The following is a 23,059-nucleotide window of genomic DNA, read 5'->3' as shown; positions in this document are numbered from 1 at the left end:
AGAAAGTTTTTTTTATTGTTTCTTATTTCACTTTCGAATGATAGTCGTATGGTTGTATGTGCAATAAACACATAGACAAGGCATTGGGAATTTGACATTTCATAGGAATAAAATAGAAAGTCTATGTATAACATTCAGAATAGCGAAAGTTTTATTGTTTTCCTTCCGCTGCTCGCTGAGCGGGAATAAGCAAATATTGTATGACTTGGCCGCTTGTAGCGCTGTTGCATTAGACAGCCTGTTTTACTCTGGTCCCAATTGACAAATTCTTATCAAGTCACGACGGATAAAGGCGATCCCCAGATCTTAAAATTTATCTTCATATCCAACAAAAACTTGTTTGTTTTACTTAAGAAAGCATCATGGAAGGTAAATTTCTTTCCATTTATAGAATAACGGTTTTGCCCCACAAGTATTTGATATCGTCGTATGCACCTCATGTTCAGTTTTTTATTAGCACAACTGATATCTCAGGTCTGTGTCATCCATGGCACGTAAATAAACTCCCTAGAGTACATCTACCGCCAGATAGATGACTGCTACTGTTACACACTTTGGCAGAATACCTAATTATAAAGCTATATCGAACCTAAAATAGAATTTACCGATAACGTTTAGACGAAGGAAAGAGAGGCTGCGCTTGCGGTCCCGGTTACGCGACGCCTTTGGAAGCTATGAAAGGTGCTACAGAAAAAATTCTGTATATACCGTGCATCCAAGGGGAAAAAGGCAAGCATGATTACGTAGCCACGGTTGACGTCGATCCAAGCAGCTCGACCTACAGCCAAGTGAATGATTCTCTGAAAAACAATGGCAACAGTTAAGATATCATATATTTCTGGATCCTTTATAGGTAATCCACCGTACATTTATGCCTTACGAGAATGACGAATTACATCACAGTGGTTGGAATTCCTGTAGCAGCTGCTACAACGATTCCTCACAATCACGTGATTATATCGTCTTTGCCGGTCTGATTAGTGACCGGATGTACGTGATCAATGTTTCCAAAAACCCAAGAGCCCCTGAAATTCACAAGGTAAAATTATGACCAAAACTTTTCTTCTGGTACTTAGTGATCTAATTTGACTGAACATGACTGGTGTTCTTACTGGTAGATCATCGAACCAAAGGAACTGCATGATCTCGATCTTAGCGCGCCGCATACTCTTCACTGCCTTGCTGACGGAAATGTGATGGTGTCTACGATGGGAAATGCACGTCGGGAAGCCAAAGGCTCTTTTTTGTTGATTGATGCAAAGGAATGGAGAGTTAAAGGTTAATTAAAAGATTCTTGTTTTTTATTAAATGTGAACTCCACCTAAACCTGATTGTTTTTGAAGGCTTATGGAGTGAGACGTCCACGAATTTTGGTTATGATTTCTGGTATCAGCCACGGCATAACGTTATGGTAGGTGTAAACGCGGCCTTTGTTCAAGCTTCTAGATGTTTGTAATACAATTTCTTCTTTATCATTATTCAAGATTTCTTCGGAATGGGGTTCTCCTGCAGCTTTTTGTACTGGATTCTCCATGGATCACGTATCTACAGGTATGTCAAGGACTTGACGAATTATATATTTTTTTCACGTAGTTGGCTCAACAGCTCCTCGTTCCTAAAGGCATGTATGGTCAATCTCTGCACGTATGGGACTGGAAAGAACGAAAACAAATCCAAACCTTGGATTTGGGTAGTGAGGGTCTGATGCCACTTGAAATCCGTTTCCTCCATGAACCGACTGCCAAAACTGGATTCGTTGGTTGTGCATTGACAGCCAATGTCTTTCGGTACCTATTAGAATTCAAATTCAGTTTAATAGTATTTTTATTTAATTAAAAATTTACTAATAGTTTTCATCAAGTGGAAGATGGAACATGGAAGGCGGATAAAGTCATCGATGTGCCATCATGGAAAGTCTCCGGCTGGGCTCTTCCATCCATGCCTGGAATAATCACAGACATATTAATATCATTGGACGATCGTTTTCTCTATCTTTCAAACTGGGTGCAGGGTATTACAATTGTTTGATTAAAATTTACAATTATGAAATATAATAGCAGTAAAATTTTCCAGGTGATATCCGACAGTATGATATAAGCGACCCAGCTAAGCCTCGACTGGTAGGCCAGATTTATGTTGGTGGAAGTGCTGTGAGTGGCGGGGGTGTAACTATCTTGGAAGACAATGTCAAAGCGGTCGGTTGGCAACCTTTTTTTTCTCATTAAAAAGTGGCTCTGGTCCAATGAGTATTGAATAATGTAATTTAATTAATAGCCGGAACCATTGGTTGTGAATGGGAAAAGATTCTATGGTGGGCCTCAGATGCTTCAGCTCTCCCTGGATGGTCGGAGATTGTACGTTACAACGTCCCTTTTCAGTCCGTGGGACCGTCAGTTCTACCCAGATATGGTCGAGTAGGTTTATCCGAACATCAACCCAGCACTCAATCGTAAATAATTAGTTTGTTAATTGTATTTAGAAAAGGATCCGTTTTGTTGCAGATTGACGTGGACGTCAATGTTGGCGGTCTCAAGATTAATCCGAAACTAATGGTCGATTTTGGCGCTGAGCCAGGCGGACCGGTTCTTGCTCACGAAATCCGGTATGTAAGCTGTGTCGCTCCACTTCCAATCGAGCTTTATTTTGATTGAAATTGCTTGGCTAATAACAGATATCCCGGCGGCGATTGCAGTTCAGACATTTGGCTCTGACATCGTCAACGTCGAATCATTTCCTTCAGTCAAGTTGGATGCCCTAAATTTTGTAGCATCTAAAAGGGCAATCCAATAGGGGAAAAATCATAAATACACATGGTCTCGATCGCTTTTCAGAAGTAGTTTCTTTTCAATAATGAAGTATTGAACCGTTGGCTGATGATTGACATGCTTAGATGGAAGAGGGGGTTCAATTTGAGAGCTCGCTGATTGGTCTTTATATAAAAGTCCGATTCCCCTTCTTTGCCCAATGGAGCGTGTCTTAGACGCGCTGACCCGATCGAGTAGAATATGCTCTTCCATAGGCGTATCGATCGAGCGAGTCCAGCATCCGTGCGTTACGACATTCGAGTTTCAGCTCGTGCGGGAACAGGACCATGCTCCATAACCTCCACCGCACGTTGATCTTTTTCCGTAAGTCAATTGACTGAATCTCATTTCGCATTTCATTTGTTTTTAGTTTCACGTTCTTTTGATTTTAGTCAGCCTACTGGCGCCACAAATTTTATGCCAAGGTACTGTCGTTGTTCCCAACTTAACACTTTTGCGTGCTAGTTGTGTTGATCAAGTTTCATTTGAAAGGATGGGAAATTGGAAGCGAATACCTGTATGATTACAGTGGCTTCTTAGTGACTGGTGTTCAGGACGCGGACAATCAATCCGCAGCCGTCCAAATCATCGGGAAGTTGACAGTCCAAAGCATTGACGATGAAACACTAATGCTCAAGGTAGACTGGATGTTTTACTAAATGTTTTAATGAGAGATAAAAAATGGAACAACAATTTCGCATATCTTAATCATTTCTTACCGTCCTTGAATGATACCAGCTCTCTGAGATACGGCTCACGCGCGATGGCAATTACAGAGGCAAAGGCAAGTCTTCTGATCCGATTTTGTTTCCGGATCGGCTATCTGACGGAGTAGAAGAGGCCATCGGCGATTCACTTCACCTCCTCAGTCCTTTCGCTGTCATTCACAACAAAGGATTGGTTAGTTCTTTATATAAACGTTGGCGCGTTGCGATAAAAAAGACTTTCGTTACTCAGCAAGCTAACATCCCACGATCGAGTACATCGTTTCTTTAAAAGCAACTTTTATGACGATAGACGATATATTTATGGTATTTGCCACGCTCAATTTCCTGGCTTATTGTTCTCCTTTCATGCAATACCCTAGCGCGCCTATCATAAAAAGCCCTTCACACAATAAGGCTGGCACCAGGCAATAAGCTCTTTTTTCCCCACCGTCTAACAAGAGGACTTTGTCCAATCAATCACATTATTACTAAGAGCCAAATAATATTTTATATCAAAGATAACTAACCTGGTAGTGGAGAGTGAAGAGCCAACATGGTCCGTCAACATGAAGAAAGCAGTAGTGTCCAATTTGCAGCTGGACGTTGCCGGTGTCCGTTCTGGATTGGACGGAGGTGTCTTCGGTGAACGCAGTGTGCCGTCACTAAACACTTTGGAGGTAATTAAGTCGCGTTAATCAGATTTGCGAGGACATTATAACTCAATTTAATGCTAATAAAGGATGGAGTGACAGGAGATTGCCTCACGACGCTACGAATTACCCGACTGCCATTCTACCATGTCATCCAAAATCAAGATTTAGATGCGCATAAAATTATAGGAGAAATATGTCGTTCGACCAAAGTTTACGAAATCCTAAAAATTAAAGATTTTGATCAGTGTCGAACTGATCCTTTGAAAGTCTTATCTCATCCGCGATCATCGACATTTTCCTTTTCATCGCACGGAAAATTTCTTTCGGACGGCACTCTAAAGGTTACATTAGTTTTAAAGAAAATTAACAAAAACCTAAAAAAGCCGCAAAGTACTCCTGTAGTTACAATGAATTTTTACCGTTTAGAGATTCGCTGCATACAAGTATTTGGTCTGCGGTGAATCTCAAGAAAAAGCTACAATTGTCCGCATGGAAGGAATCGGTGAAATGACCTTCTTGGGGCCCGTTGCACTTAAAATTGAACAGTCCATTAACTTGATCCTACAGAATCACGGGAAAATACGCGATCTTTTACCGTCAATGTCGCAGCCACGGATGATAGACGAGTTAACTTATTCTTTTGAAGACGACCCCATTGTACCAAAGTTTGTTAAATGCTTGTTGATTTACGCCCACAAATTTTATAAATTGCCTATCTTTAGTACTAAAGAAATGGACGCAGTGCCAGATGCCTTGCGAGAAGTTGCTCAAATTCTTACAGAATCTACAGTGTCAGAAGAAGACATCTCTAAAAAACTGAGAATCATCAGCCAAATCATATATCACCAGGACGAAAGGCAACTGCGTGAAATTTGGGAGAGAACCTTTCAACAGGAAAATGCAAACGTCAGGTTACCATTCATCGTCATTAACGTACTCACTTGTTTGCTTGACAACATAACGATTTATCCGTGAATGCTGGCCACCAGGGACCTATTCGTCGATTGCATTGCCGCTAGTGGAAGTCATACGGCGGTTGTTTTTCTCGTAGACCTCATTGAGCAACGAAAGCTTGAGGGATTTCCAGCTGTCTGGACGCTGATGAGCTCTGGGCATTCCGTGCAATATCCAACGATTCCTATATTACGACGCTTTATGGTAATGTTTTTACATTAAATTTTACTACGAAAGACAAACTCGTACTTAGTAATGTATGTATTCTTACCTGTAAAGGGAGTTATACTGTCCGAGGCAGCACGTAATTCCAAAATGTTGAAGCATACAGCGCTAATGGCGACAGCTGACTTGCTGTACACAACTTGCGTGTTATCATCAGTGAACTGCAATGCGGATTCTCAAATTATCACAGAGGAATTTCTGCCACTTCTGGTCCGCGAACTAGAGACTGCCCAATCGGCAATCGATCGTTTAGCAGCAATAATAGCTTTAGGAGCGCTAGGTGTTGACGATGTTCTTCTTCTTCTCGTTCCATATCTTCGAGGCGAGAATGTGGCAATACGGATAGCAGCAATATCATCCCTTAAACATCTGATGGATTCTTCTCCAGACAAAGTGGCACCAATAACTGTAGAGGAAAGTCTTTCAATTTGAGATAAACCAATTGTACCATTCGTTCCGAACAGGTGATTCCATTATTAAGTTCGTTGGCGGATAACGTAGCAGAACCACCTGAAATCCGCATGGCTGCCATCGCCATGCTTCTATTTCATCAGAAAACTCCTCAGAGTATTTGGAATAAGGTTGCTTCTCGGACATGGTTTGACTCTAGCCTTCAAGTTAAAGCATTTACTTGCGATATTATCCGATCTTTGGCTGACCATTCAAGCATCCGTGCGAGTGAAGATGAAAGCACGTGAGTTATCAAAACATTTCAGATAATCAAACAAAAGCGATGCTCATATTTACTTTTCTCTTCATATCCTTTCTAAAGTTCAATCAAAGCTCGTTCCGTCATTGGTCTAGTGCGCCCTTGTTCCGATCGATTGGACTACGAGCATTATGCGTCTGTCAACGACAACAAAGCAGGGCTTTCATCACTGCTGACATTTTGGAGATCGGGCGACTCTTCTCTGCCTGTTTATCTAGAGCACCAGCTCTTCCGCAACCTTGGGTCGTTCCGCTTCGATCTTGCGAAGGTTAAACAACTCCTAAAAGACGTAGTGGAATATTAGTCGTTATTCATGAAGTTTGTATAGGTATCGATCTGGAACTATAACATGGAAAATGTTTGGAGTCAGCTTACGGGACATGCTCTTCCACGATCCAATGAGCCGAAGTCCAATGTCTTTTGGGATCAGCTTTTTTCGACTTTCCGGGCCAGTGACGAGTCCACAGTGGGACTTGTTCATCTAAGACTCCTCGGTTCAACCATGCAGACGCTTTTAAATCTTGAAGATATCGATCTTGAGTACATGATTCGAGAATTCTTCACGAAACATCTCAATATCCGGTTCGTCAAGTTTCAACAACTCATAGACAGCCGGACGCATGTACCGACGGAGCTGGGATTGCCCGCACGATTCACTTTCTCGCTAACCGCTTTGGCTTCAGCTTTTGGTCACATAAATCAAACTCCGGAAATCAATGTGACAGCCAGCCTTTCAATGACATGGGCGTCCGAATCAAGGATTCAATATCCGTTCAGTGGCCATCATGTGGCAGCTGGCGTAGAGCATCACGCTGACATTCGGGCACCCATTTCCTTGATTTCCAATGGTTCGTTGGTGTGGACTCCGCCAGACAGAGTGTATGACATAGCATACTATTCTGTCAAACCATACACCCTCACCAGTCAGACAACGGATTATTTTTCAGAAAGTCTAGGGCTCTACAATGTTCATCTCACAGGGCCGCCATTCGTATCTGTCGCTCAGCTGACTCGGAATTTACGGCTGGAAACGGCCAGTGAAGTGCCAGAAGACGTTCCTGCATTTGCTTGGTTATCCAGCTTGATGAAAGAATTCAGCCGCCATTCTGGCCATTTCCGCTTAGATAGCTTTCAACAGCGGGTGTGTCGCCTTCGTTACATAGGGAAAGAGAGCTCACTCAGCTCTGTTGCTTTGTCAGCTTCGTTCGACACAAAAGCTATTCAACAAGAAGCGGTCATAGAGTATATTATTGGAGTCAACGGTACTGTTGAATGGGAAGAAGATGGAACTAATGAAACCATTTCCACAGCAGAGATGACTGATGATGGTATTCACGTTTTTCAAGGTGGAATCACGGCTTACTATCGCAACGGTTCCACGTCAAAATGGGTTCTTATAGAGGTAGCGGCACAAAACCTGTCAAAAGAAAATGAATGGAATATTACAGCGTCAGGTTCGGTTATTGAATCGTTTCGTAATTGGTCAAATTTCCTGAAAGAAGAATATTCTCAAAATCTCCGCAGCAGTGAAAGAATTTTCGTACCACAAGAAGAAAATAATAATGCAAGCCAATCATACCTTTCTTGGAGCCATTTCAACGTTCGAGAATCTGACGAACCCTGGATTCGGTATGCTTCACTCTTCGTGGCAAACTCGTTTGGCTACGTAAAAAGCATAAAACCAAAAACAAACAAATGCTACATCCATTCTGACCGAATCCAAACTTACGATAAAGTAGAATACAGCTATACCATCAATGAATGTCACCATTTGTTGACTACTGATTGCCGACAGAAGAAAGCAAATTATGCTGTCCTAGCCAGCAGAAGTAAAAGTCATGGAATGGTAGTCCGAATCGTGCTAGAAACAAACAGGGTCGACTTTTCGGCAACTGGAAACATATCAATCAATGGAGTAGAGGCAAATTTTACGGCAGGTCGAATGCAAATTAACGTGGGTGAAAAGGTGATAGCGACAGTGACGCAGGAAAAAGAGCAAGCCCTTCATCTGTGGCTTCCAAACGAAAAGCTGAATGTAATTGTCGAAGAAGAGACAATCACGCTGAGTGCTACTGACCAACTGCTTGGCCATGCTTGCGGAATATGTGGGGATGGCGATTCAGAGGTGACCGGAGAGTTCAAAACTAGTAACCGATGCGCGCTTTCATCTGGAGCTCTAATGGCGGCAAGTTTCCTGGTAAGATTCATTTTCGCATAGCAAAACATTAATACCAATGTTATCAAAAACGTTTGATTTGAAGGTAAACATGGATCCGGAGAATTGTCCAGCATTGTCAGACGAGATACTACAAGCACTGCTGATCGAGACTTATCCCTGCTACTCCGTCGACGAACAAGTAGCCTCCATTCTTCCCCTACCACTCGAACTCTAGTTAAAGAATTAGAAACATAACTGTTGTAAAGTATTGTGAACGATGGTAATATAGTAAATTAAACTATTTAACGGTTCTCTGTTCGCCATCGTTCGAAGGATATTTTCTGTACTCAATCCCTTAGATGTAAAAGAATTGCTGATTGTTTACTTGTAGGCTTTCCTTTTTCGCTTCATCTACGAGCTTATTCAAAGCTGATTCTAAATTTCAACGAAATCGTTAAGTTAGGATTCCTTGGCCTTCCTAGTGTTTAATCGACGACACTTTTTCTCTTTCTCCCAATACTTCATGTTGAGTCAGGCACTTGACCCTGGTTTTTTTAATACTGTTATAGAGCACAATATGATTGTTTTGTTAATACCTTTTCTTTTTACGTTTCGGGTTTTGTGAGGTTTTGCTTGTTATGGTGTTTCCTTCGGGTTACAGCTTATGGTGGCTAGTGGCTATCACAAGGTGACTGAACCATTTCCCCATCCCAATATGGACTCTACAGGTATGTAATGGCCGTGTCTGTTATTAAGGTAGCACGAATTACGTTAGCAAAATGACGAACAGAATTTTACAAAGTGTGTATACACATTACGCAAATTTTCACGTGCGACCATTAAAGCCAGTTGCGTATTCTTTATCTTGTAAGTCTCATGAAAAAAGCATGTTTACACTGAGTTGAATCAGCTGTGAAATACTTATCATAAAAGTCCACAACAAATTCTTGAACTTTAAAACCGAATTTATGGTATAAATTCATGGCTGGATTAGTTGCGGAAACGTGTAACGTAACATCTTTACCCATACAGCTCTGGAAAAAAATTATACATTATATATATAATGTTAACGTTTGTTATAAAGTCGTTAGATTGTTTGTACTAACCTGAATCAAATGATAGAGCATGAATTTGGCAATTCCAGCATTTCTCCATTCAGGATGTGTGAACAAGTATGTAATGTAAGCTTCATTGTATGAGACATCAGGTACCATAAATGCAAATCCAACGATGACGTGGCCATAGAGTACTACGCAGCTAAAATCCGGATATTCCAAGCATTCCGTTACTAGAAGATTAACATGAGAAATTGCGATAGAATCAAGTGTAAGATAAAACGGAAGATTGTCTGGTAATAATAAAAAAAAAAGTACATGTTCTTACCATCGATTCCTGACCAGAAAAACTCCTTGCAAATTGCATTGACAGCGGGAATGTGTTGAGGTTGTACATAACAATAATCGATAGGTTTCAAGACAGAGTTCCTTATCTCAGCGCTCGCACATTTACTACGAATTTCTTCAAGAAGCTTTAACTTCAAAGGGCGAGATTCGTAGTCTCTCCGTATGAAAGGCTTGAGAGTTCTACATTCCAACATTCCAGATTTGGAGGACAACAATGAATCAGATTTTTAAATGCATGAACATAATGTATGGACATATTACAAAATGATTGTTACCTCCCCGTATAAGGACTAATAAACGGTTGTGGAATCTGGTCTTCACTTGTGCCAAGGAGTCTCATCCGAAAAGATATGTTGAGTCGTGCTTGCGATAAAGCAGTCGATAGGTTGTTTTTTTGGAAGCGATCAAGGACGTTGGAAATGCCGACTATTTGACTTGGGATTTCGCTATTGCTAGTTGGACCTAGCCATTCCCTTCCCAAGAGTTTAGCCATAAGTCTATCGAAATTGAATGGTTCCACACCGATAGATCGTCTAGTATTTCTTAGCGATAGCTTTCTGTATAACCGTCTAAGTTCAGGATTGAGAGTATTTTTTTCCGCTAATGGTCGAAGTTGGCGAAGAAGAGACATCTCTTCATACAATGACATCTGCCTTAATCTATGTTAAAAGATAAAGAAAACTGTGAGGCAAAGATGACAGAATATTGATAAAAAGTTCTACTTTGATGGAGCAGCTGTTTCGTTTGGCTCTTGTTTGATTTTTCTTCTTGAAGCCTTTTTCACTTGTTCTGTACCATTATCACTTGACTTTGGTAGTTCAATGTCAACAGGCTCTTCTTTAATGGGAAAAAGGCTATTAAGGCAAAAGCCAGTTCCATCACTCATGTTAATTGTTGTATCAAAATTGTTCGTGTCAAGAGAAAATGATTTTGTCTCATCATCATTTTCAGTAAACAGATTTTCAGGTAGTACATCAGATGGTGTAAGATCTTCTCTTGTCCAATATTTAGTCTGAATATCTGAAGCTGAAAATGAACTTACTGAATTTTCATTGGAATTGCTGTCATTTGTAACTGAAATAGGTGAATTTGATCGACTGTTTTCAACGTTAATATCCTGGATTGCCTCTTCCACAATAACTTCTTGGAACACATCAAAGTTTGAACCATAAATGATATCTTCAGAACCAAAGATTGAAGATGTGCTACTTTCTTGTGGCTCTAATTTAATTTTTTTAACTGAACCATCAACCTTCAAAGCCACAGCTGATGGGTTTGCCTGCAAAGCAACAGTTACTCGATTAAGAATAAACTGTTTTACCAACATTAAAATTCACAAAGACAAGCCTAGCAGAAAATGCAGGTCCCTGCACATTACAGTTTAGTCATGAGAGCTTCATTTTAAGAAAGTTCTCACCATCAAACTGCACGTGGAATAGTAAATAACAGGTTACTTACCGGAGGTCTGCCTCTGCCTCTTCCTCCCCTACTTCCACGTTTCTTTCCTCGTGGCATTTTTGTTGCAAGTTGTTTATGTTTTTTATATTCCAGAAGAAATTTTCTTTAAATATTGGAAAATACCATGACCATCGACTTTACGAACAGGACAGGCATTTGGTCACACTTGTTGGTTAATACGAATAACTATTTACTTCTAAAATAGTCGTTTTCATTTAACCATTCCGTTTGTTTTGCGCTTATCGATAAACTCGTCGTAAAGCAGACGAATCAAACAGTGGCGCTCAACGTAAGTGAAGAAGCTCGTATTTTCTTGGTTCAGGCCTTCAACAGTTGAGTTGTTGCCCATCTCCTGTAGCAGCTGTTTAGTATTCAAATGATTTAAAGAACCTAATTTTTATAATAATAGAAAACGCACCACAGGCTCCCACATTAATCGCGTTAGAACATTGAACAACCCTTCCCGCGGAAGTAGCTATCGGCGCACATAGTTATAAACGACATCATTACGTCGTAAGACAAAGGGTTAATTCATCTATCGAGGTCCATTTGAATGAAGTCACTTTGACATCGCGGAAAACTCAGGAAACATTTCACTGCACTATGATGCGTGCAATCATATTAACAAATATCTGTTAGTGAAATCACTCATACGAACTGCATAAATGTCGCGGATGTATTAAATCCAACAAAAACGTGCTTCTCACGATACAGAGAAATTAAAAATGGTTATTCCGATTGTTTCATTCGGCAGCCTTCTTCTTCTTCTTTTTCTTCTTCTCTACGGTTTCGGTGGAAGCTTCTGCTTCTACAGGCTCAGGTGCCACTTCTGCTGCTCCCTCAGACTTTGATTTCTTCTTTTTTTTGTCTTTTTTCTCAACAACTTGCTCAACAGTTGGGACTGGAGTTTCTTCTTTAGTCTCAATCTTAGCACGTTTCGGTGTGGTGGCAGCTCCGGATTCCTCAACCTTGCGTTTAGTGGGAAGGGTCGAGTCCGCACCAGCATCATACTGTCTAACCTCGCTCTTGTTTTGATATACGTCAAATCTACCACTCTGCCTTCCAGTGCCAGATATACGTGTTTGGCCTCCTTGTTCAAGAACCCTCATACGTGATTCAAGTTTGGCACGATGCTCCGTACCGAGGTCTGTGTTGACGTCATCACCCAATGCGTCGACACGGCATGCAAGGGCAGCTTTAGCGGCAAGCATACGTGAAACTTTACCCTTAAGCTTGGTTGACGACTGGCCTACAAGCTGTGCATGGTAAATAAGACCGTATTTCGGCGTATCATGTTTAGTTTTAAGCGCCCGGAAAAGAGCTTTTTCAGCACCGAGAATCTGGACTGTCGAAGCTGGATGCTTGGCTAAGTTCATTAAGGATCCAGCATGAGAGATGAGACGTGCGCCAACCAGTTCGCCAACTAGAACTGTCAGATTTGGAGCAATTGCAAGCATTCTGCTTTTCAAGTATTCATACAATTGAGTGCGATACTCGGTAATTTCAATAACCTATACGGACAAGATATTAGTGAAAAATCAAAGCTATTCAATAGAATTATTACGTACTTGTTCACACAAGTGAGAAATGTTCATAATATCTTCATCTGCAATTTCAGTTCCCATTGAAATTTCAGCAGCTTCCTTGATTTTTTCCTCGACGTCTTCTGGAAGAATTTCCGACAGATCAGTCGTTGCGGCATTAGTTCTCATTCCCATTGTTTGGACGGTCCGAACAAACGCCAAGTTATCCGTAACAATTTTGCCCATTTCGGGAAAATGCCAACCGTACCATTCTCGACAACGCATGACATAATTATTCAACTCTTTGTCCAAATCATCCAAGAGGGAAACAGCCTTCTCAAAGTAAAAATTATTAGCACATTAAGAACATGGTTTAAGACCACACTTGTTGTACCTGAACAATCATTGTGTCAATTTTGTCTGGACTAAATTTCAGCTTGTATCTTGACAAGCTATGGGCTAAACCAAGAGCCATAGCCATCATTTCTTGCTTTGGGAGTCCTCCCATGAGACTGTCTGCTTGGCTTCTGATGCATCTCATTAGCTCTTGAATCGACGAATTTGACAGGCAGTTAATCTGTAACTTTTCTGTAAATAACAAGGAATTTTTCATTTCATTCTACATCAGTACAAAAACTGTAATTACCTTTAATGGCAGAGCCAAGCTTAGCATCAGCAACAGCCAATGCTTCATGAGCCTCTTCTGCAAATAAAGACTTCAAAGTTTTACGAAGAGTTTTCGAAAGCTTTCCTTCAATTGCAGCTGTAGTGGCAGATAATGCTTCTGTTGTATCAGTGAACTTCTTGAAGTGCTTCAATTTTACCCTTCAAATGGTAAAGGCTATAAGCAAAGCATGGATAACAAAAAATCAGATTGGTTACTCACACTTTACTTGCTCCCTCAGGAGTCTGAAAATCTTGAAAAAGGTTGTCAGTCTGCTGAAGTTTCTTCTCATCCAACAGCTATGAAACAAGATTATTAGGTTACTTCAGCATACAAAAGTTAAATTAAGGATCTACCTTAAACACAGCGTAACCTGCAGGGGTCTCAAATAATACGAGCATTTTTATATAAAACGTGTTCCTGGTGATGCCTAATTTTACTCAACCAGACACACGTGGTCGGATATTCAGAAATGCGGAAAATGACTTTCATGCAGAAAGCATTCATAGGACACAGCATTGCCGGTTTGCCATCAGATTTTATTTTGAGACAATAATACTAATCAGCAACCAGAATGCGCAAGCGGGCAAATTCGAATATTCGTTACAAGTTGATTTTCGTTTCGACAGAAAATCTTATGTTAATATTATAAGCCATTTCTAAAATGGGGCATCCTACCACTGCTTGGCGATACCGTGAAAAATATTATCGGTTTCGGGGTTAAATAAAGGGGTACAAACCGGGTACATGGATGGAACCAGTTTTGCTTTTTCATTACCCACGTGAGGCCCGGGTAGGTAATGGGTACAAAAACGGAAGAACCGTTGCCCACCGGATCCGATTCTTAAAACAGGAATACCTATCCGTACCGCCCAAATACCATTGGGCACGGTGGTGAGCCCAATTCCATATTATCACCTAGGCAGAGTCATAGATTAGATGGTTTAAGTACTCCATGTTAAAACCCCTGTAAAAAAAGCCACGTCCCCTGTCCACTTTTGCAAGCCAGATTTTTACAACCAGCCATCTAATCTATGACTGTGCTCTGACCTAGGGCTCAGGTTCTTGGATATTTTTTTCCGTGCAGTACGGTGCTAGAACCGGTTCTGCACCGAAAGCACCGCTTCGGCCAAAGGGGGTTGAATCAGTGACCTTGTCTCCTGATAGGTCAACCGGAATCAGATCTTGTTCGCAGGGTAACTCCTACTTTCCGAATTTACATTACAATGTAAATGCCATCCCATAAATGTTTTTTAATGATGCTCTGACGCATAAATAAATACAATACCTATGTATAATACATATTTATTTAAGTACTGATGCTGGTATAATTTGTATATTATCTCACAAAAGGGAAAAAATAATCTGTCGTACAGAAAAAATTATGAAAAATTAAAAAAATTGTAGTAGAAATAGGGAAGATTCGGGGCAGAAAGCCATGCTATGAGGGTCTAATTGGGGATTGTAATCGAAGATGGCACCGAGTACCGAAATCACCGCACCGAATCGATGAAAAAGCTCCCCGATCTACGCGGGGCCGAGTGCCCGAATCCTATTTCCACCCGAGGAATTGAGGAAGCAAAAAAGCCAAGATAATTGTTTGACAACGTTGTAGCTTTTCAATGGAGTTTCCATAAAGGAGTTCTAGTAAACAATTTGTGTCAAAACTTTCACAAGGTTCATTTGTCTTGTTATCGTTCGTCTGCACGTAGGCTTTACGAATTGTAAACGAACTGGTGAAATGGACAACCGTTTTATATCTCGACTGCACCCTCTTGCAGCGGCTCGTAAATCTATACATAACACTGTTCCGTCTGAAATGCATCGATCTCCCAATACCATTAGAAGGTGTACAACAAAAATAACATCAGACGAACAGCGAGCGAAAGCTCGTGAGCATCAAAAAAGATGGAGAGAAAAACTCAAATCTGATGTGGCTAAAAGTGCTGAATACAGAGAAATGCAGCGGGAAAGAACTAGGTACTTGCTCAGATATTATGGTTGAATTCAACTATGGATCCTGTATAATATAGGTTTTGTGTTGTTGCTTTTAGAATGTGGAAGGAAAAGATGAGAATCAACGAAGCTGAGAGATTTGGAGAGATCAGCAGAAAACATCAAGAACAGTGTAAAAAATGGTGGGACAAGCTGACACCAGAGCAGAGGAGAGAGAAAAGGAAACAGTATAATCTCAAGTGGCGGCAGAATCAAAAGAAGGTGGATAGTGATTCTTCAGACAGTAAAGAAACAGATAATTGGCAATCATATAAGTCATACAACCAAGCAATGTCAGAAAATAACTCAGGGACGACTAAAGCTGCCACCCCTCAGGCAACCCCTGATTATTATTCTTTAAAAAGTAATGCACCAGTTTTCAACATAGTGTCTGGCAGTGTAGTATACCCATTTTCCTGTTTTCCTTTCAGATGCCAGGCACAAGATCCCATTCAAAGAGGAACCACTTCATAGAAACACTTGGATTTTGCAAGCTTTTCCTTTCGGGGCTCGTTAAATTAAGAACTTAGAAAAGAATCTCTTACTCCCTTCGTGAATGTTCGGAATAAAAAAAAAAAAAAAAACAAAAATAACAAAAATCTTTAAAAATGAAGAGATATATTGTTTGTATTTGTGTTTGTAAAAGAGATGAGGAGTATTGATCAGAGACATGTCTTCGCCTCTGGTTTGTATAGTTGGGTTTTGTGCTCATGACATTTGTACCATTTGTTTGGGAAAATAAATCATTAGTTTCATCTTGCAAAAATAATACCTCAACAGAGAAAAACTCATTTGAAAAATAAATGTAAATGCCAAGATGTTTTTGAGTTTATTAAAATCTTCCATTATTAATTTTCGATAATAACAGGTAATCCCTACGGAAACTCTTTATTACAGATAAAATGAAGATAATGCAAAAACTAGTTCAGCAATTACCTCCTCATTGGAGCAGTGTTGTACGCATATATTGTCGTTGTATTACATACTATAAAAACAGTTGGTTAGAAACTTGTGATAGTCCACAAAGCTACTCATTTCAACCCCTCTACTTCGTATTTCGGACTTACCCATATCCGGAAAGGAAAGGAGTCTGCAAATTTCGTACTATACTCTTCTCTGTGGTCGTCTCATGAGTTGATACTAGGCAGAGGTGTACTAATCCCAAACAAATACGGCTTTTCTACTTTTCGCTAAATTTTCCCTCTTTTCTCGGAAAAGTTACGTGTACAGCCAGATATACAACCAAGGTTATAGCTAATTCGCTGAGTCACAATATGTGGATACCATTGAAATGTAATGGAAACTAAATCAATTCCGGATAAACGGTAGGCCTAAACGGAAAGTCGGTGGCTGCATAAAAAATTGGCAGACTTAGTTTGAAAATATTTCATGTCTAGGCATAGTTCCGCTGCACACGTCTCAATAGTGGCGGACGTTAATAAAGTAGTGAATCAATATCTTTTTCTTCTTAATTGTTGATAGGTATCCAGACTGACAAAATCTCGATTAAACACAAAACACACTTTTAAAGTTGGAGCCACCATTTTTTTTTTTTTCTACATAGGGAAAAAAAATGAACCTGACAGAGTTGCCATAGGGAAAGAACTTGTTTGCCTAAAGTCTCCTGGTCTGTGATTGGTGCAACTGAGAGGAGGAATGGAGAGAGAAAGAAGGTCAAAGCCCATAATGTATGGAAAGGTTGTGCATTGCGATATGACCTCGCCACTGGTCTTTTTTCAGCAGTTGCTTTTGAAACTTCGAAGGTGTTGCAACGACTGGCACGCGACTAGTTAAACCTATTCCGCACGCGCTATACTTACACCAGTGACTGAACCCATCATCCATCCGGTCATCTTGAATTATGGTAAGTGTGGCGTACAGATATAGAGTGCTCTTTGAATCATACGTGTGTTAGGAAATGCGTTTATTGGAAAGCTAAGTAACGTTAGTTGCAGACAAATGGGATTTCTTCATCCTGTAAAGATTTTTGCGTTCCCTTTTGCATGCAAACATGTCGCCTAAGCAACTCTCTAAGGGGTAAAGTTCAACTAGTTAGATAGATCAAGTACAACAAACAAATCGAGTCACTGACTTTTTAGAATTAAGAACTTCCATTCCAAACCCTTTTTTTTTTTTTTTATGGTGAAAAGGGAGGATTGGTTAGCTAGTGATATGACCTTGGTTTATTTTCTTCGTGAGGGTGTGGGAGGGTGGGTCAACATTTTTGGTCGCGCGTGTTCCCTCTACGTTTTCTATTGCAGAAAACTGCGGTGGTTCAAGGGCATGCTAACGCAACCCGAACTTGCGCGACCACGTGGGTTGCTATGATATACCGACACAAAAGAAAACCTAATCTTTCCATTAACAGTCAGAAAAGGTTGCAAGTCACAGTGGAGTCACCCGACAAACTGACGTTTCATCCAGTTCACCACCTTCAAATGCGCCCGGACGACTGATATCAAATCGAGTTTTTGTTGGCAATATCCCGCCAAATCTTGTTGAACGTGATCTTATAATGCTGTTTCATCGGTTTGGTAAGATTCGCGACGTCAAAATCATACCGGAACACACACGCAACAAGTCTTACGGCTTTGTTACTTTCTTCAGTGAAGCCGACGCCAGGCGAGCCATTCAAGTATTATTTTCAAAATCTTGATTTAATACTGCTATTTGCATTTTTGATTCCATATTCAAGGCGTCAGTGCAAAATGATTCTGTAATGTGGGGAGATCGTAAGCTCAACGTTGCTCCAGCAATCAAACGGGTCAACAGTAATAATCACAGTTCACCGGTAAATAAAAATTTGATGTCTTCTACGAAACAATTGATTAACTTGATTTTTCAGTCATCTAGTTCAAACGGCTTTTATCAGCCTTCTCGACTTGCCAATAGTCCATATTATGCCAAATTCAGTGCCAGTGCCTGCAGCAAACACGATGTACACCAACACAGGAGTTGTGTCGCCTGCTGATGTACAACCTCAGCTCGATCACGGACAAGTCGATTCCAGCAATAATGCGATGTATCAGTCAGCAATGATTTGCCGTTTGCCTCATCAATATGCCATGGTTTTTCTTTTTAATTTAGTCATCTTTTCACAGCGTAATTTTTTAATATTTTGAATCTTTAAGACGCAGTGCCATCAGTATTCGTCGTCTTCCACCGGCCATTATTTCGTCTCACCTGGATTCCAGCCTTATGTCCAGGTAATGGACTGAGCTCCACCTACATTATCAATTGGGGTTAAGCTTTTTGAATATTCAGACTGGGAGTCCAATTCCAGCTGGTCACCAAGCAGCGCACTATGCTTCTTATGCGAGCATCACGGCTGTGCCGTTGACACCTCCGTGCTCTTCAGCTTCTCGAGATAACAGCGTGGTTATGGACGGCCAATCAGACATGTGCGCAGATAGCAGTGCTGGCGATGGCGGCAATAGCAGTCAGGTAGATCTGCCTTTGCGAGACGACATGCACACCCAATTTAGAATCCCCTACGATCATGCACCAGTCTACTACCTCAAAGTCTTCGTCGCCCCAGCACCACTTCGTTAAACAGTATTCTGCACCTTTCAAAATCACCAGTGGCTGCCGCTTTTAATTTATTCTCAAGTATTTACTTCAATCTTTGTAACTTTTTTTTATCTCCATTGTATGTCATACCCTGTAGTGCCTTTTTTGTTTTTAACGTGTTGCACCATTGTAATGTGCAAGTTGACGAAAAGTTCGTAGTGATGTTCACTGCTGTATACAGGGTGGTGGTGGAGGAGGAGAAAAGAACGCTGTTGAAGATTTGGGAAACGAGTCCAGCAATGAAGCTGGCCAGGTTCACCAGGCTTCTCTCAACAACGAATCTCCTTATCCACTTCATACTACGATCATGTGCTGTCCTCACCATTCTTGTATGTTGAGCCCGATATCGCCCATTCAGCATATGCCGAACCAAGCCGTTGCAGCGGCTGGCCTTGCCCGTTCTTGTCTATCACTACACGGCCATCCGACAGCCAACTGTCCTTATCCGCCGAATTCTCCGCTAATTTACAGTTCTCCAATTGTATACAACCCAGCACGCCGTTCTTCGTCCGCACGTCTCCAGCGTTGGAATTCCCTTGACGCAAATTTGACGGGCCTTAGCCATCACCCACATCAGAGTGGCTATTGGGGTAACGAAACAGCATGGTCGCGCCCTTCGTTACTGGACGAATCGTACGGCTCAGAAGCAGGTCTTTATCAAGGACCTAGAGGATTCGAGAGGCCTTTAAGGCCAGCATTTTCCTGTCAGTCTCACCATGGCGGTATGTTTTCGCCATTTTGTCGTTCTTACGAGTATAATATTTGGGGCCAAGGCCATGCCCCCAACAGCGGAAGCCAAGACTACGCTGACCAGTCCGGCAGTCCTAATACGAGTGCCACCTCCCAGGTGGGTATGTCTGCCCAATCTCATTCCAATCTGGCCCTGAATTTGAATGAAACAGGCACAGAACAGGTGCAACAACATCCGAAGAAGTAAAGACTATTTTTTGTCGTATTATTTAATCATAATTCTAAGCGATAAAAAGGATTAAGCAGAGTTTTCTATTATTAAATACCTTTCAGTTAGTCTATTAATTTGCCCTTCCACAATCGATTGTGCTTTACCCGCTAACACAATCCATGCTAATGATTTTCGTTTTGTCGCTCCAAATACTCCGATCCAACCATTCTCATATGCTAGTAAAGTTTTGATTTTTGTTGTATCTCTACCTATGAGAAGGAGATGGTTTGGTTAAAGTGACAATTGAATCGATCCTCGTGCCTGTTTCTACTCCTTTTCTATTCGAATGGAATTCACGAATTTTTATGTTTTGAGTTTTTTTCCTTCTGTCGCCTCCCATATCCATCCTGTCTTAATATTATGGTTAATGTGCTTTCCTCACCAACTCCATAATGCCACGTGCATTGCTTTATAAACCAGAAACTTTTGAAAGTGTTATTTGAAATGAGATAGTCTAAAATGCTTGATTTGCTTGGGAATAAAAATTGCATGCCACTTGGTCACGAAAAATCTTGAACCATAATGCGACCTATTTAAACGAAATAAGGATGCCTGTACTAGTGTAAGCGTGGATTTAACCTACCGAATAAATTCAATCCATAATTATCGCCTACACTGCTCGAAAATCCATAGCCGATGTGACCAAATTTTATTTTCCCGTGGCTTTCTTGCACAGGCTGTACCAATTTCTGTCCGCCTAGTACGAATTTTCGAGGTTACTACAAACGTTACAAAAGTTAATCACGACTACACTTTTTTCGTTTTTGTTCCGCGAGTAAGAGCATCTAAGATCATATTGTGAAGACGAGCCGTTAAAAAAGGTTATTATGTTTTTCATGTCTCCATTAATACACACAGCAGGTAGGCCATAGTGCATATGAATGGACTTCTATTTTATTTTTTGCAATTTTTGTTGTTTTGTTTCACCTATCGATGCAAAACGATATTGAATTTAACGATAAAAGCGATTTATTAACCCAACGTTGAAAGACGATAAAAAAGTCAATGTTGGCAACGTTGTGACAAGATCGAATTTGTTTTCAATTTGAGAATTTTGTTCGGGCATTCCACTACAGAAAATTTTATATTTTTCTCGACTTCGTGGATCCAAACTCGGTATAGAAAAGGATTGGTTTGATTGATTTGTACTGAAAATCTAAGTGTGTCAAGAATTTACTGTGATACTCTCCAACATCGGTTTTGTCAACTGTGATAACTAACACTTGACCCAACTAAGCATTACATTGCTCAGATAAGTAAGGCTTATCTCATTGTTCTCCATTGTTCAACGATTCTCTGTAACATGATTTTGCTTCGTGAATTCCTAAAAGTGTGTCACCGTAGCCAATACTGCCAATACTCTGCATCTGCCTTCGTAGATATATTATTTGAACATAGTAAGAGAATTTTAAAAGTGGGCCTCTGCTTAGTGTGTTAGTGAATGTTATTAGTGAATGTAGCAGAGATACCATTTTTGTATGCAATCCTTTTTTATGTTCAGGAAACAATGGCAAATCAACAACATCTTGAATTTGAGGAGGCGATTACTTGCCCAGTTTGCTTATCACGTTTCGACGAAGCCGAAAAGAAGCCTAAATATCTCGTCTCTTGCTGTCACACAGTGTGTAGATTCTGTCTGGGGGTATGATGACATCACATTAACTTGTAGATGGGTTTTGATTTAAAATTATCGTTGTTACGATTTCCAGAGGATTTCTCGTTGTGGAACACTTAAACGTGTCGCCTGCCCCATTTGTCGTTGTCCAACCGACTGCACAGCCGGCATTGATAGCCTTCCAACCAACAGTGATAAGCTGTATCTTTTGAAATTAGAAAAACCTTTGCATAAAAGCGATGATGAGGCGTACGCTTAGATTCTTTTCACACTGTCTTTGTTTTTAAATATTATACTCTCTTTCGTTTTACAGCTTAAATTGGTGTTTTACATGCCGAAAAAGAACATCTCCGAATTGTTCCACTGAGAAGCATTCCGTGATTGTCATGAACCCGCAGCTTCTTGACAGCAATATTCAGCTTAATATGGCGACAATATCTGCCCGTCTTAGAGGCGTGTGACCAAGCAGTTTTACAAAATCGGATTCAAATTGGCCTAAAACTGGACCAAATAAGTCGTTGGCTATCTGCTCACCAAGAAATGATTGAGCAACTAAGAACAGCCAATGCTTCACGCATCTCTCACCTAAGTGACATAATGGGAGTATCTGATATCACTATCAGCATACAGAAGCTGATGCAACTTTCGATCAACAAAGAAGGCGACCTTGGATTGTTAACCGATAGTTTGCAAGAGGAAGCCGTCACGAAGAAATTACTTGAAGAATTTGAGGCTGTGGAAAAAACAGCTGAAGTGTCCACTATGGGTCGGTTCAATGCGCTTCTTGAATTGCCTTGTGTACCCCATCTTCGCAAAGAGCTTGATTTCACCAATTTCTTCGGAAACGACAAAAATATTTCTCAATGGCCAGTTGTGTTACTCGAGTCCTTGGTGGCAAAAGATCAAAATCCTCCAATACCTACCAAGAATCCTGTAATTAAACTTCGTTTAGTGACAATTGACACAAACTATTGTGGCTTTTCAGTTTCGATTAGGTGCTGCAGAGGTGTGTCCTTCTTTTGATAAGCGTCAGATAGAAAGCCGATATTTTACACTCCAACAAAATGCTTCCGCTACTATCAATGCTTCTTCAGCCAGCACAAACACAAGTATGATAAAGGTTAATACATCAACTCATGAGCAAACACGAATAATTAGTGTGGTTGATTAAGGATCATCTACCGAAATGGTCTTACCAAACGTTTTCCGATTCGGAAACAATGGTAGTCCTGCTGCATCCTCGTCTTCACCATCCCATAGTGGAACAAGAGATTTTCTTTTGGCCCACAGAAGACGGCGGTTCAATAACTCACAAAACCATTAATGTTTTAGGAAATACGCTTGTTTAAAATTGCCCAGGTTATGAAAGCAAAAGGAGTAAATTTCTTTCTTTTTTAAATTATCATTATTTCATTTTTTTTTTTGTGTGAATACGAATTTATAATTAGAATACACATTTCTTTTCTGAGCTCGCTTTTTCTATATCTTGGTTTTCTTTTAGAAAAAGTTGTTTTCATTTTAGATTTTACTTTTTAAAGCAACAGTTTTTTCCTTAATAAATCTGGATGTTTCGACGAAAACTAGCCTTCCTTTCTTTTTTCTTTATTAACATTTTTTATTTTCAATCATCGTTAGAGAAAGAGAAGTGAGGGGATAAACT

The 23,059-nt window shown here is 40.5% G+C and overlaps 7 protein-coding genes and 1 long non-coding RNA gene across 29 annotated transcripts; 5 read left to right on the top strand and 3 right to left on the bottom strand.

The window, feature by feature from the left end:
• The first annotated feature begins 208 nt into the window (after window positions 1–208).
• Window positions 209–2,825, top strand: LOC116929990 (methanethiol oxidase). Its single transcript, XM_032937325.2, has 12 exons — window positions 209–369; window positions 619–788; window positions 854–1,039; window positions 1,119–1,278; window positions 1,344–1,411; window positions 1,485–1,551; window positions 1,622–1,787; window positions 1,851–2,011; window positions 2,074–2,195; window positions 2,275–2,414; window positions 2,480–2,602; window positions 2,672–2,825. Exons 1-12 carry the CDS (start codon window positions 363–365, stop codon window positions 2,709–2,711), a joined length of 1,410 nt encoding a protein of 469 aa, XP_032793216.1. The 5' UTR covers window positions 209–362; the 3' UTR covers window positions 2,712–2,825.
• On the bottom strand, window positions 437–8,884 carry LOC123472967. 20 transcript variants are annotated; one of them, XR_006647464.1, is made up of 18 exons: window positions 8,807–8,884; window positions 8,130–8,645; window positions 7,805–8,060; window positions 7,632–7,714; window positions 6,428–7,469; window positions 6,091–6,332; window positions 5,792–5,997; window positions 5,390–5,722; window positions 5,106–5,315; window positions 4,039–4,180; window positions 3,524–3,681; window positions 3,320–3,459; window positions 1,845–2,770; window positions 1,680–1,791; window positions 1,328–1,615; window positions 1,113–1,239; window positions 868–1,025; window positions 437–800 (listed from the first exon to the last, which is right to left on the bottom strand). It is a non-coding gene; the product is annotated as an uncharacterized LOC123472967 (long non-coding RNA). The 20 variants fall into 20 exon arrangements; XR_006647469.1 differs by having other exon boundaries at window positions 8,130–8,441; XR_006647438.1 differs by having other exon boundaries at window positions 8,130–8,755; window positions 8,807–8,877.
• LOC116929883 lies at window positions 2,891–8,520 on the top strand. Of its 2 annotated transcripts, XM_032937238.2 has the most exons (14): window positions 2,891–3,128; window positions 3,197–3,229; window positions 3,297–3,442; window positions 3,543–3,704; window positions 4,030–4,188; window positions 4,251–4,505; window positions 4,591–4,829; window positions 4,887–5,075; window positions 5,154–5,322; window positions 5,398–5,736; window positions 5,808–6,037; window positions 6,116–6,320; window positions 6,381–8,249; window positions 8,314–8,520. In XM_032937238.2, the coding sequence occupies exons 1-14, from the start codon at window positions 3,092–3,094 to the stop codon at window positions 8,443–8,445; spliced, it is 4,164 nt and encodes a 1,387-aa protein (XP_032793129.2). In that variant the 5' UTR covers window positions 2,891–3,091; the 3' UTR covers window positions 8,446–8,520. The 2 variants fall into 2 exon arrangements, with proteins under 2 accessions (XP_032793129.2, XP_045030550.1); XM_045174615.1 differs by having other exon boundaries at window positions 4,591–5,075.
• Window positions 8,885–8,999: 115 nt separating the features above from the next.
• On the bottom strand, window positions 9,000–11,370 carry LOC116929965 (cysteine-rich protein 2-binding protein). The gene is made up of 6 exons (XM_032937301.2): window positions 11,072–11,370; window positions 10,336–10,892; window positions 9,889–10,272; window positions 9,594–9,793; window positions 9,317–9,498; window positions 9,000–9,244 (listed from the first exon to the last, which is right to left on the bottom strand). The coding sequence occupies exons 1-6, from the start codon at window positions 11,126–11,128 to the stop codon at window positions 9,071–9,073; spliced, it is 1,554 nt and encodes a 517-aa protein (XP_032793192.2). The 5' UTR covers window positions 11,129–11,370; the 3' UTR covers window positions 9,000–9,070.
• A 363-nt stretch (window positions 11,371–11,733) lies between these two features.
• On the bottom strand, window positions 11,734–13,775 carry LOC116929973 (nucleolar protein 58). The gene is made up of 6 exons (XM_032937310.2): window positions 13,615–13,775; window positions 13,481–13,557; window positions 13,241–13,419; window positions 12,989–13,182; window positions 12,640–12,927; window positions 11,734–12,582 (listed from the first exon to the last, which is right to left on the bottom strand). The coding sequence occupies exons 1-6, from the start codon at window positions 13,657–13,659 to the stop codon at window positions 11,815–11,817; spliced, it is 1,551 nt and encodes a 516-aa protein (XP_032793201.1). The 5' UTR covers window positions 13,660–13,775; the 3' UTR covers window positions 11,734–11,814.
• A 1,092-nt stretch (window positions 13,776–14,867) lies between these two features.
• On the top strand, window positions 14,868–16,022 carry LOC116930191 (golgin subfamily A member 6-like protein 6). 2 transcript variants are annotated; one of them, XM_045174614.1, is made up of 3 exons: window positions 14,872–15,238; window positions 15,313–15,617; window positions 15,685–16,022. In XM_045174614.1, the coding sequence occupies exons 1-3, from the start codon at window positions 15,000–15,002 to the stop codon at window positions 15,768–15,770; spliced, it is 630 nt and encodes a 209-aa protein (XP_045030549.1). In that variant the 5' UTR covers window positions 14,872–14,999; the 3' UTR covers window positions 15,771–16,022. The 2 variants fall into 2 exon arrangements, with proteins under 2 accessions (XP_032793478.1, XP_045030549.1); XM_032937587.2 differs by having other exon boundaries at window positions 14,868–15,238; window positions 15,313–16,022.
• A 932-nt stretch (window positions 16,023–16,954) lies between these two features.
• Window positions 16,955–18,979, top strand: LOC116922811 (protein boule-like). The gene is given in 7 exon segments (XM_045174613.1): window positions 16,955–17,117; window positions 17,622–17,888; window positions 17,949–18,044; window positions 18,099–18,158; window positions 18,160–18,321; window positions 18,385–18,459; window positions 18,518–18,979. Coding segments are annotated over 7 exon segments (951 nt in total). The 5' UTR covers window positions 16,955–17,114; the 3' UTR covers window positions 18,806–18,979.
• Window positions 18,980–21,063: 2,084 nt separating this feature from the next.
• LOC116930019 lies at window positions 21,064–22,867 on the top strand. The gene is given in 7 exon segments (XM_032937373.2): window positions 21,064–21,181; window positions 21,286–21,426; window positions 21,494–21,648; window positions 21,713–21,854; window positions 21,856–22,332; window positions 22,385–22,508; window positions 22,572–22,867. Coding segments are annotated over 6 exon segments (1,185 nt in total). The 5' UTR covers window positions 21,064–21,181; window positions 21,286–21,291; the 3' UTR covers window positions 22,724–22,867.
• Window positions 22,868–23,059: the final 192 nt, after the last annotated feature.

This window comes from Daphnia magna, linkage group LG1, assembly GCF_020631705.1.
Source record: "Daphnia magna isolate NIES linkage group LG1, ASM2063170v1.1, whole genome shotgun sequence".
NCBI lineage: Eukaryota > Metazoa > Arthropoda > Branchiopoda > Diplostraca > Daphniidae > Daphnia > Daphnia magna.
The sequence above is the reverse complement of the archived record's forward strand: the minus strand, read 5'-3'. Positions and strand labels throughout refer to the sequence as shown.

Excerpts from the sequence above, each read along its gene's own strand:
- LOC116929990 (XM_032937325.2), top strand. Across the intron at positions 1,788-1,850 it reads TTGACAGCCAATGTCTTTCG|TTTTCATCAAGTGGAAGATG; the intron begins GTACCTATTAGA and ends ATTTACTAATAG. Across the intron at positions 2,196-2,274 it reads TGGAAGACAATGTCAAAGCG|CCGGAACCATTGGTTGTGAA; the intron begins GTCGGTTGGCAA and ends TTTAATTAATAG.
- LOC116929883 (XM_045174615.1), top strand. The coding sequence starts at position 3,092 with ATGCTCCATAACCTCCACCGCACGTTGATCTTTTTCC. Across the intron at positions 3,230-3,296 it reads GCCACAAATTTTATGCCAAG|GATGGGAAATTGGAAGCGAA; the intron begins GTACTGTCGTTG and ends TTCATTTGAAAG. Across the intron at positions 6,321-6,380 it reads TCCGCTTCGATCTTGCGAAG|GTATCGATCTGGAACTATAA; the intron begins GTTAAACAACTC and ends AAGTTTGTATAG.
- LOC116929965 (XM_032937301.2), bottom strand. The coding sequence starts at position 11,128 with ATGCCACGAGGAAAGAAACGTGGAAGTAGGGGAGGAAGAGGCAGAGGC. Across the intron at positions 10,273-10,335 it reads GAAACAGCTGCTCCATCAAA|ATTAAGGCAGATGTCATTGT; the intron begins GTAGAACTTTTT and ends CTTTTAACATAG. Across the intron at positions 9,794-9,888 it reads ATTAGTCCTTATACGGGGAG|AACTCTCAAGCCTTTCATAC; the intron begins GTAACAATCATT and ends GTTGGAATGTAG.
- LOC116929973 (XM_032937310.2), bottom strand. The coding sequence starts at position 13,659 with ATGCTCGTATTATTTGAGACCCCTGCAGGTTACGCTGTGTTTAAG. Across the intron at positions 13,183-13,240 it reads GCTTGGCTCTGCCATTAAAG|AAAAGTTACAGATTAACTGC; the intron begins GTAATTACAGTT and ends TGTTATTTACAG. Across the intron at positions 12,928-12,988 it reads TTGACACAATGATTGTTCAG|GCTGTTTCCCTCTTGGATGA; the intron begins GTACAACAAGTG and ends TACTTTGAGAAG.
- LOC116930191 (XM_032937587.2), top strand. The coding sequence starts at position 15,000 with ATGGACAACCGTTTTATATCTCGACTGCACCCTCTTGCAGCGGCTCGT. Across the intron at positions 15,239-15,312 it reads ATGCAGCGGGAAAGAACTAG|AATGTGGAAGGAAAAGATGA; the intron begins GTACTTGCTCAG and ends TGTTGCTTTTAG.